This window comes from Takifugu rubripes, chromosome 3, assembly GCF_901000725.2.
Source record: "Takifugu rubripes chromosome 3, fTakRub1.2, whole genome shotgun sequence".
Taxonomy (NCBI): Eukaryota; Metazoa; Chordata; class Actinopteri; order Tetraodontiformes; family Tetraodontidae; genus Takifugu; species Takifugu rubripes.
In genome coordinates this window covers 10,744,456-10,756,630 of record NC_042287.1, presented here as the reverse complement: position 1 = coordinate 10,756,630, position 12,175 = coordinate 10,744,456, and the positions used below count along the sequence as shown (strand labels likewise).

Below are 12,175 nucleotides of genomic sequence, written 5' to 3'. Positions count from 1 at the left end.
AACAACTGTGGCAGTTTAATCTGATAACAGTGTGTTTTGGTGCTCACACCCAGTTCACATGAGGACACTGTCTCTTGTTATTCAGGCATGCGTCAAAAGATTTACAGGAGAGCTTTTAAAAGCCAAATATTACCACTGCCTTCAAGCTCGAAGCACCGCTGACAAATCCTCAGGTTCCTACGATTGGCCTGAACACAAAAACGTGGGACATATTTCTGTTAACAGTCTGCTTAAACACCCATATAGTTTAATATCTATAGGTTAGTCATTTGAATTATGCATCCAATCACGCAGTGAATGAAATAAGTCAGCATTCCATTCTTCTTTTTTTATCCACATTACAATGGTTTCTTTTTTCTTAAGTAAATATAAAAGTGTCATGTTGTATAGTAGCATAAGAGAAGAGGTTAAAACAGGAGTTCTTAACAACATAGTTCTGTTCAGGTCTTCTTCTCAGGCCAATTTTATTGACCAGAACCAGCACTTTTACTCAATCGGGCCTGATCCAAAGTACTAATTAATTCATATACTTTGGATCGCATGTGATTTCCCCTAATTACATGTATAACTATCAGCTAAATTCACATAAGTGCAGTACAATTTTCCACTGAGGTATTATTCGTTTAAAAACGGAGTTATAAATAGCGACTCGTTGTTTGACTACAAGTAGTCAAAGTTGACATAGCATAAGCCATTTCAATTTGCTAAAACCTTAAAAAGCTATACGAAAAAGCATCAGAAACAGAGACCAGGACCAATCTTTCTCACCTAGATGATTTAGGCGGTGCTGAAGGATAAAGAGAGTTCTCCCAATCGGATATAGGCCTTGTTGGATTTTATAAATTTATGTAGGAGCAGATTTTGCGGGTTTTCTGTCTGAATTAAATTGATTCGTAGACAGACACTAGTTGCTCGTAAAATGAAGAATTAAAAGGCTGGGGAAGACAAAGCCGCAATAAACATCTGCTCACACGTGTCCATACAAAGTAGCATAAACTACTGTCTCTTTATTTTTGTTATCTGTTTAATAGCGGATTAACGAAGCGTTGAAAAAATGTAAATGTAAAGGCGACATCTAGTGGTAATTGTCTGTAAAGGTGTTGCTGAAAAGTTATTTCAACTAATTAAATTTGTTGAAAATGTAGAAAGGTTTGTGGAATATTTCACTTTGTGTTGGGAAAACATGCACACATCAGTACAACTGCAAGTCTAGTACGTTAAATAAAATCATTGATTAATAATTCTTCGAAAGGTGTCAAGTTTTTTTTAAGTAAAAGCTTATATGTCTTGTTTATTTGAACTTAGTTTGAGGTACAGTTGATTAAACGATCTTCACAAAATAAACACAATAAAGGCTTTTTTATAAATTATCAAAGTGCGCCTTAATTATTGATGCAGCAGGTCTAAAAAGTTCCCCTGTCGGTCATAGTTGGAATTGCAGCTGTCCTAACAAGGCGAGACAGCGGTCAAGTTTTTCCCCTTATATGACCTCTTGGCAACCATTCTCACAATTAATAAGATGCTGTGTCAGTTTGTATCAGTGCCGCTCAGTTTTATCCAACATAATTTATTTAGTCAGAAGATAAGATTTGCTTATGCTGGTGAGACTCACAGCAAATGCTTCCAGTGTGTTCCGTGACATATTATAGTAAAGAAAGCTGCAGAACTAGCTGAGAATTAAGGGTTTTCTTAGTCTCATTGCATACCACCCTGGGACAATACCATTTTTTTTAGTACTCCACAGTGAAAGTGTTGTTTGCGTGACTGTTCTCCATCTTACATCTATGGGGAAGAGTAATACTTTCTGAACTAGTGTTACTCAACTATATCAGGCCCTCTTTGGCAAAATAATGCACTGCTGGATTTATTTTTGGTAATCTGGTCCTCCCTCACATAACCACTATTACTTTTATAAAACAAGCTGCTTGCAATTGTTACTTTAACCTCTATTTTGGGAATGACTGAAACTGACTCTCACTGAATTACAGCTTGAAGGGTTTAGCAGCTAAAACCTTTTAGGATTTGTCATGAAACAGGCCCTACTTCATGATCTACTACATTTAATTGCATATGTTTTATAAGGGATTAATATTTCTCCCCTCTTAATCCCAGACCTCCAGACATGTGGATACTGGTGTGTTGAACTTCAACAAAAGCTTAAAATACAGCTTGCTACAATCTAAGATGGCTGTAATATTGGACACCAGACCGACTTTGCACTGGAGATCATAATTACTTTTAAAATATGCCATTTTAACTTCTAGGATTTTCTTACTCATTTTCCAAGAATGACTGGTTTGTTTGTCAGACATTTTCCCATCATAAAACACAACTAAAATCCTAAACAGCATTTTTGTGAATTGTGACTATCCACGTTGACACAGATTAAGCCTGCAGCTGAAAGTTTGAACTGATTTAGAAATGTATTTTCTAAAGTAAACACCAACTTATTCTTTTGTGTTTCCTTTGAAAAGTTCCTTTTAAAACTGTTTGGATTGTTAATTACTATGGGTTTTATTTGGGATTTCGATTATTATTAATAATAATAATACACACGGCTCAAACTCAAAGCTATAATGTTAAAAATAAAGAGCTTTTTGCTGCGTTTCTCCCACCGCACAAGAGTTCTGCGTGGAGGGCGGGGTTTGCGCTCGAGCCACAAAACTTTTGCGTGTGCGCGTGTTTTCGTCGCCACGCCTCTGTGCGTTTTCCTCCGCGCGTTCGTTTTGACCCGAACTCACACTTTTGTGTTCCTTTTTTTTTCTGCCCCCCCACCCCGGCCCACCCCACCAGCCAAACTACCCCGTTTTGCCCAGGAATCGCTCGCGTTTCGGGGAGAAGCCCCCCGGCAGAAGCGGTGTGCAGCGAGCGGAGCGTCGGCGGGGCAGGACGGCCATTGTGAGGTGAGTGTCCGCTCACTCTCTTTGTTGTGTGCACCAACTTTCACGCTGCAGCAGCTGCTCCGCTCCGCGTTGCTCTGGAAGTTTTGGGATATTTGACATATTTCGCATTTTCCCGCCGTCGCTTTGCTGATTCAGGGACCGGCCTATTTAACAGGGAGTTCCTCTGTTTACTCTGGGGCATCCCCGCTCGTATTCTTCGGACTTTCCGCGTCTTTCGCGGACTTTGTGTAGACTTTGTTGAGGTATTATTAGCTCCAAGGCTAACAAGTTAGCAAGGCAGCTAGACTGTGTTATCAGTGACTTGTCTGCGCTCCATTCGCTGGAATATACGGACTTTTACGTGCCCTTACATCTTATCCCGAACGATATAATGCTATTAGTCTGTTTCCAAAATCCTTTAATCTGAGTTACATGTTCGTTCTTTGCAACTGTGGATTTTTGCTAACTCACACTCGGCTAAACGCATCAACCAGTGGACGTGATTTGATTTCTCTCTCCTTCCTGCAATCCGATTCATCTCGGGGTTTTTTGACCAGTCCGACTCGGCTTCAGCACTCACAGTTACACAATCAGACTGTTTTCTGGGTTTGTTTGTTTTTTGTTTTGTCTTTTAATAAAAGATGACTTTGTGTGGGGGTAAGAACTGCATCAAACCTGAACGGCTCGCCTAAGATTAGTCCAATGGGAGGAAAGTTTCAGGCGGTAACCAGAAGTACCAGAGTTCGGAAAAATCTAATCAAAAGTCTCCCCGTTCGGACCAGTAGCAGGTCCATACAATGTGTCTTGTCAGAGAGTTTGCTGAGCTCATGGCTTTATTTAGCTCCGTGCTATACTGGCTCTAAACCCCTGACCTTTTGACCACTCTGAACTATATTGAAACCACTATTGGGTATACCACCGGCACATAATGTCCTGGATATCCACTTCAATTACAGCTGCAGGGGAAGCAACATGTGCTATCAGCTGTGAGTAAGGCCAGCAGATGCTGCTTACTTTATACATGCAGGTTGTGTTTATCTTTAACTTTAAACAACAATGTGACACGTGTGTGGTAAACGCTGAGGCGGTCATGCAAAGTTGGAACCCCCTGAAGAATTGCTGCAACTCTGTTTCTGGGCCGTCGGGAGTAACGGGCGTGCATGAGAAACCATGAATTCCCTCTGCAGCAAAGAGAAAATGGGGAAGGTGATCATTGCGGTTGCAGACAAATGAGGTTGTTTCTGGTATTTCCTTTATGATCGAAGACTTATTGCCCGTCAGCCAGCCACAGAATGTCACAGCTGCTTGCCTGTTATTTTTAACCTTGGCGCCACCTTCGGTTGGATACAACAAAAGACGACCCAGCAGTTCATATGAGGGGCTTGGCATTGTAGGACACTGAGGCTTTGATTCTTGATGGTTATTAGGCGATACAATCAGTGAAACAAAAATGCCTTGGATGCCTCCAGCCCTTCAAACAAGTGTGGCAGTAATGCATCCGCTGAGTTTGAAACTATAAAGGCTTCTGCAGAGTGTGTCTAATAAGCCCACCACGACAGGAAAAGCTCTGCAACCACACTGTGGTTCTTGTGTGTCCAGAGACCATGTTAGCTACACTCTGGAAAACATGACACACACTCTGTCTTCATGTTGCATCTGTGCCTTTGGAGAGGATCCTTGACAATAAAAGAAGAATGTCTAATTTCCTTCAGGGGTCCTGCAGACTTTTGCTTGGGTCTTATTGTTTAGGCGAAGGCCTTCATGCTTCCTTCTGGGGAATCACATTTTAAATACAGTCTCCACTGACTCAGACCAACGTCTTTACGAACTGTTTTGCTATTCTGTTGTGTGTTCCTTTACCCCGAATGCCACGGCTATTAATACCCTCCAAACTCAAAGAAGCTGTAAACAACTTCAGATGAATCTCAATCCACTCTGTGAACTGTGGGGACACGAAGAGTCCCGAACATCTGTCTCAGTTCTCTGCAGCCACAGTTAATCTGTTAATGACTGACCTGTCAATCTGTCACAATGTGCATGGTAACAGGCTCAAATATCAATTTGTTCTCCTCATTCATAAATCTTGTGTGTGGAAGACAAATTAAAGAGACCAGCCTGTAAAAGTTGTCATAATATATCACCAGAAAACATGGGTATGTTAAAAGTGGTAGAATATATATAATTATATTGAAAACAGTTTCCCTCCATAGTTTAGAACGTTGCAACAAAGATTTTTGTTAGTAATTGGATGTAATGTTCAGTATAAACTGGTAACAATTGATAATTGTTTTATGTGTACCTTGAGAACACATTTGAAAGGAATAGGAAAAGCAGCATATGTGCAGCTGTTGTTAACATCAATGCCGTAAATGTCTTCCAGGAGCACTGTTGCCAGAGCCGTCACCATTGCGTCGGAGTGGAGTTGCCGTAGCAGCCCCGATGGGGCGCAGGAGGAGGCCGGTGATGGCGAGGCGCTGGCAGATGGGGCAGAGCGTGGGCTCGATGGTGAAGGAGTGTGGAGCCCTGACATTGAGCAGAGCTTTCAGGAAGCTCTGGCCATCTATCCACCCTGCGGGAGGAGGAAGATCATCCTTTCAGACGAGGGGAAGATGTATGGTGAGGACGACACGTCTGAAATAACAACTGTTGATGACCACAGCCAACTTCAGTGGCCGCTAACACTTTACCTGATAAGAATAGTCGTTATTTAAAGCTGTTTTTTATGGAAATACAAGGAGAAAACAAGTTGCATCTGTGCCTCAGTCTCTCTCTCTTCTGCTCAGTCTGAAGTGGTTTTATTCTTCTGTCACAACCTCTACAGAGCTGGGATCTGCTTATTTCCCAAAACTGATATGCAGAGGTGTGACACACAGTTCAACCTTGAAACAATCAGCATACATTTTATTTCTCTGATTCATTCTTTGGATAACGCTGTTACTCACCCCTCTCTTAAGCTGTTCGCCTCACTTGAAGAGACAGAGTGTGGCTACGCAGCAGCCTTCTTTATGCTGAAAACTCAGTCATTTACATGATTATGTGATATACTCAGGCATCAAATACATATTGTGAACATAAGGATATTTTAGGTTAATGCAGGTTTTTGTCAAATAATCGCATTACTTCAATGTTGCTTGTTTACTTGTTGTGTTTCATCAGAATATGGGGAGTTTGTAGACATTAAATAAATGATACGGGGGCTGGGTAGAGTGAAAAGGCTTGTGGAGTTTGCTGCAGGGAATTGTCCTGATTTGGGAATGACTCAGACTCTTCCGTCGATGTGGGGGAATTCTGGTAACTCCACAGAGCTTGATGTGACTCAGCCTGATTTGAACATTCAGCATCACACCCATTCTCAGAAAGGAAGATTTTTCTGTTGATAAAGCTACTGCATACATGTGTGACTAAATTATACAGCTGCCAAATGCATTTGCGAGGCATCTGTTGGTCACCTTTTTTCTTAACCTCTCTAATTCTGCAGGACAGCAAATGGTAGCTGCTCCAGAGTTCTGATTAGAGGCCAGGGAATCATCTGGTGTGGTTTAGGGGAGGCAGGGAAAGCTTGCGCTGACCATGCAGTCTGTAATAACCACATTTTCCCTCCATTCCCATCAGTTGTTTAATTTTGGTGTTCTGCCATTAAGGCTTTGACACACAGTGTCCTAAGTGAGGGATTTTTAGGAGGATTTCCATTTTCTTTAACACAAAACAGACTGAAGTTAATGTCACATTCAGTTTCACATCGAACTGAGTTTGAAGGTAACGATACTCAACCATGTTCTTTCAGCTCGTATCAGTTTTCTTTCTTAATTCAATACATTATCATAGAATAATCCACATTTACTTTGGTTCCCTTTAGGCTGTGTTGATCTGATATATTAGTGTCTGGCTAATGTCAAATGCTATCCAGACATCATCAAGTATTGCTGTTTTATTCTAGGTCGAAATGAGCTGATAGCACGATACATCAAGCTAAGAACGGGGAAGACGCGCACGCGCAAGCAGGTATGGACAGATGTTGCTGTCTGGAAGTCTTTTTTTGTCCTGGAATTTTTTGAATTTGTTCAAGTTATATGTGCATTGTGTCATATATGGTAACCCCAAAAACAACCGGACACCTCATTCTTACTGATTTGCATTAATAACTCCTTAATGTGATGTTTCATGCACATTTTCTTCAAGATTTCATACAGTAGGTTATGTGTGACACTTGAAAAAGCAAATTATTGCCTCAATCAAACAGTATCTGGACAACTGAAGTGTATGAAAATGCTTGCACATGATCCACAACCTCTGCACTGGAAGAAAAACATTGAAGAAAACCAGCGTTAGCATACAGTGTTCTTGCCTACCTCTCAAAATTCAACATGACATGATACAAGTTTCCTTTACAGCCCGGGGAGGATAGGTATTGATATTTAACCTTAAACTCATTTAGTTCCAAGTACACAAGTGCTGTTTTAGGACCGACCCCAGTGTTAAATTATTGAGTGATTGAATTTGAGATTCAGCAGCTCTGCACTGACTTTACAGGCCTAAATGTAGTATCTGTGTTAAACAGGTTGTCTGAAATATGTCAAATCATGCTGTGAATGTACCCTATAGGTGTCTAGTCACATTCAGGTTCTGGCACGAAAAAGAGTACGAGAATACCAGAGCAGCATCAAGGTGGGTTCCCGCTGGAGTGACTCTCCATTTCTCTGTAGTCACACACTCTTTTCTTTTCCTTTCCTTCGTTCTGTCTTCTGTCAGGTCTCTAGTCACATTCAAGTCTTGGCCAAGAGAAAGTCACGTGAGATCCAGACTAAGCTCAAGGTACACATGCTCACTGATGGTACCACGCTAGGGTCATGCTTCAGGTTGCCTGAATCCAGATTAATCATCTGAATCACCAAGGAGGTCTTTGCCTGAGCCTTTGGTATACTTTCTCTTCTGTGTCGCCACAGTACATAAAACTGCAGGAGTATGTGTGCAGTTGTTGATGTATTCCTCACTTCACGGATTCCAGGGCTAATTGGAAGCCTCACGTTCGTTTTCAGTTATAGCGTGATTATACTAAGCTGTGTTGTGATCTAAATCCAACGGTAAGGATTTATGTGTCGTTTATGTAATACGACTCCAAAGATTTCGGGTTACCGTGGGAACGTTTTGAAATATAAATACTAGGTAGGAAATAGCTTTATTTTAAAAAGCTTGACAGTAATGTTAATATGTTTTACACAATTATAGTCTCGTCAATTATCTCTGAACTGATTTGTTTTGGAGGTTTGGTTGCCACTTAAGGCCTCCTCAGCACATGCATGGCTGCATACTTTACCTACACATAGAACATCGAGACATTTTTAATCTGTCGACATGAAGGACTCCAGTTTTCTCCATAACATTGCTTCTGTTCTTCATTTTCTTTTAATTTGCCTTTATTTCCTGCAGTGAAATGATTTTCCACCCTTACTCCACATTCTGTGACCTGGAGTGATCCAGGCTGATACATGTGATAGCATCAACTGTGTCATTAGCTGTCATTTTAAGACGAGTATACAGTCTAGTGCTTTCTTGTCCTATCCTTGTTGCTTAAAGAGTACCAATTCAGTCATCTCTCTCTGCTTTCGATTTATTAAAGTTAATTCATTGTGTGTCTTCTTTGCCATAGGCCATGAACTTGGTAAGTTTTGGTTACAACTACAGTTTTCTGCTTCAGGCTTTATGCTGTGTGGTTGCCATCACATGACCTGGTACTTGCTAGTCCACAATGCAATTCTTCTGCCAGGCTTGAGAGAACTCTGCACATTACTTCTTTTTGTTTTTAGTTTTAAATGTAAGGTGATGGCTCCAGTTAGTGCCACCCTCTGCTTTGGCACCCCTGTATTTGCTTTGCATTTTGTCCTGTCTTTCCTGATTTTTAACCGCGCCATGCCCCATAATCTTTTAATACATGACAATGTATGATACATCAGCTGGCTTGCAATCTTTTCCTTGAAGGTTTTTACACGCCTGGCTTCACTTTTGGGGATTTTCAAAATGAAGCAACGTGATTGTGCTTTTCTTTTAGGACCAAGTATCCAAAGACAAGGCACTGCAGACAGTGGCCAACCTCTCCTCTGCTCAGATTGTCTCTGCCAGCGTAATGAAACCCCAGACTCCATTCCCTCCAGCAGTTGTGAGACACCCTCAAACACACACCCAACTAGCCTCTAGGTGAATGCTTAAGTAATATTTTGTGCTGTTTTCTTTCTCAGTTTTGGCCTGGGCCAATGCCGGGACAGCCCGGACACTCTCAGGAGTAAGTATCATTGGCATTTACAAGGAGTCTTGCTTTAAAAGCTTTTTCAGGTTCTCATTTTTCCTGCTCCTACTTTTTTGTCAGCATTAAGCCCTTTGTACAGCCTCCATACACTACTCTACCAACTTCACACCCAGCATCTATCAGTAGGTTTGGACTTTTTCATCATTCGTTGAGTAAAAGCGGATCAGCGTTTCAGCTGTTGTCTTTGTGTGCATGTCTGGCAGGTTATGAGCCCATGTCTCCTCCACGTCCTGCAGCTATAACGGCTCCCGTGTGGCAAGACAGAACCATCGCCTCATCAAAGCTACGCTTGATGGAGTACTCTGCATTTCTCGAGACCCAGAAGGACAGAGAGACGGTGCGGACATCAAGCTGTATATACACCCAAATATATTTTTTAGACCGCTCAAAGTGTTTACTACTTTTCTCCTTCCTTCTTATAGTATAAACACCTTTTTGTACACATTGGCCCATCAAACCCAAGCTACAGTGACCCACTTTTGGAATCCATAGACGTGAGGCAGATTTACGACAAGTTTTCCGAGAAAAAAGGGGGCCTGAAAGAGCTGTATGAAAAAGGGCCGCGCAACGCCTTCTTCTTGGTCAAGTTCTGGGTTAGTACAGATTCCATTGCTTTGACGATCAGAATTAGTGTAGTCCCAGGAGGATCGGAAAACTATTACACATGTCCACCTGCAAATTTTATATTCGAAAGAAAATCAATACTTCTTTTATAATTTACTTAACTGACCCAGATCTATTATTGCACTTGTGTCAGGCGGACCTGAGCAGCGACACTGAGGAGGGCTCAAATGTTTTCTATGGCGTGAGCAGCCAGTACAGTGGGACAGAGAACATCACCATCAGCGTCTCTACAAAGGTCTGCTCCTTTGGCAAACAAGTCGTAGAGAAAGTTGAGGTGAGTTGAGCACCTTTTATTGTGATTTTATGCATATTGTTTCCCATTAATACCACATTCATCTCTGCCTCAGACTGAATATGCACGCATGGAAGGAGGAAAGTATATGTTCCGCATCCACCGTTCTCCCATGTGTGAATACATGATCAACTTCATCCACAAACTGAAGCACCTGCCAGAGAAATACATGATGAACAGTGTGCTAGAGAACTTCACCATCCTACAGGTACACGCATGTCTGCACACCTTCATGTGTGAGTGGGGGTTCCTGACATGCACGGCTGTGCGTTTTCTTGAATCCTGACCTGTTGTTTCCTTCTCCAGGTGGTGTCAAACAGAGAAACTCAGGAGACTCTGCTCTGCATCGCCTTCGTGTTCGAAGTGTCCACAAGTGAGCACGGAGCACAGTACCACGTATACCGATTAGTTGACGACTAGCAGCACTTTGGGTGCGCAGAGACTCTCTTGATGCATTCAGCATAAACACTACTTTCAGCTCAGACAGACAACACACTTGTTTCTATAGACCAACGGTCTCACTGTCGTCACACCTGCTTCATCCCTGTCTTTTCTTTAACCCATCAAAATCGCAAGTTTTGACACTAAATTGAAAATGAAATCCCTGTTGGCCTGATTATCAGTGGGTGTGTGATGTCATTCAGTCACAAACGTCTATTTTAAAATAAGGTTATAATACACACGAAGCAGAATCCGGTTTAGTGGTTAGATCACGTTCTAATGTGCCTAAAAGTATTGTGCGTGTAGCTGAATCCCAGGTGTGACTGATGTGAGATAAGTTTGAAAATAGCTCATTTTAATGTTCAAGTAACTCTGCCTCACTGGCTCCTTTCTCTACCCTTCATTTTATATCATTTTAGTTCAAGAATCGTATGAGTCTGAATTTCCACTTATTTTAATCAAAACTCTGAGTATCACGTGACAGAAACTATGACTGTGCCTCTTATCAAGCAATGCACTACGTGTAAAGATGTGAAAATTGTATTTATATTTGGTAGGATGCCGAAACTATTAGAGGAGCCGTTTTGTTCTAGGTGCGGTTTGGTTTGAAAGGTCTCCAGCGGTACACAGTGTGGACCAGAGAGAGAACGTTTGAGATTGCCTCTCTGGGTTGAAAGCAAAATCAATCAAAACACATCACTTTTTAGGTGGCACCAGAGGATCTTTATATAATTGACTCCAGACTATTTTTCTTAACCAGAGGGTTTAGCCTTGCAGTATTTCTACCTCCACACGAGCTGGGAGAAAGTGCTTCTTAACTTGACCTGTTGAGCACTGATGTATAGGACATGTACACTACATTTGTCATGGTACACTTTTAAGCCAAAAGAAGGCAGAAGAAAACATTTTTTTTGTGTGAAGAGAAGCGATGTTTTTATATTTTACCCTAACAGTCATACAGCGTAAGATGGGTCTTTTTGGTTATATCTTTATTGATATATGCAAATTGTATGGTACAGGCCACATGGTGGTTAATTTGATAATACTAGAATCTGATATTTCTAATTCTTTCACTCTGGAATAGAACACATGGCTACCAGCATGTTTAAGAGTAAATGTTATTTTTACTGCATAACGCCCTCCCGTTGGCAGGAACCCTGTGGAAGAGGACTTAAAACGAAAGAGCTGCCTGGTTCAGTTTTAAATAACCTTATTTGCTGTGTGCTCAGCCAAGATTACTATAATTATTTTAATTTTTTTTCATGTCTTTGTACCTTGGTTGGCCATGTCTCATCACTCCTTTGGTCCTGAGTGCTTAGTGAATAAAATCTTTGCCTGTATGCTGTACCAATAAAAATCACATTGTTTGCAGAATCGCAGTGTCGTGTTATGTGTCCACTTTTAAAATAATTTTTGCATCACCATACTACCAGAGTATATTTGAAAAAATTAAAGTTATTTCCAAACATTTATGTATTTACAGACTGTTACACGTATAAAAATAATATTTAAAAAAAAAAAAACTTAAATAATTTGGTACGGTATTATTCAGGACAATATTTAAGTTCCCATTTGGTCCGCTAGAGGGTGCTGATACCCAAGTGTTGCAGGAAAGTAAAGACTAAGTAAAGTGGG

General features: G+C 41.1%; 1 protein-coding gene across 1 annotated transcript; it reads left to right on the top strand.

Annotated features, from left to right (window-relative positions):
• The first annotated feature begins 2,733 nt into the window (after positions 1 to 2,733).
• tead3a (TEA domain family member 3 a) lies at positions 2,734 to 11,914 on the top strand. Its single transcript, XM_029834125.1, has 14 exons — positions 2,734 to 2,903; positions 5,263 to 5,498; positions 6,820 to 6,884; positions 7,485 to 7,547; positions 7,632 to 7,694; positions 8,530 to 8,541; positions 8,929 to 9,036; positions 9,116 to 9,159; positions 9,244 to 9,305; positions 9,387 to 9,520; positions 9,606 to 9,776; positions 9,941 to 10,081; positions 10,155 to 10,307; positions 10,406 to 11,914. Exons 2-14 carry the CDS (start codon positions 5,492 to 5,494, stop codon positions 10,517 to 10,519), a joined length of 1,137 nt encoding a protein of 378 aa, XP_029689985.1. The 5' UTR covers positions 2,734 to 2,903; positions 5,263 to 5,491; the 3' UTR covers positions 10,520 to 11,914.
• The last annotated feature ends 261 nt before the right edge of the window (positions 11,915 to 12,175 follow it).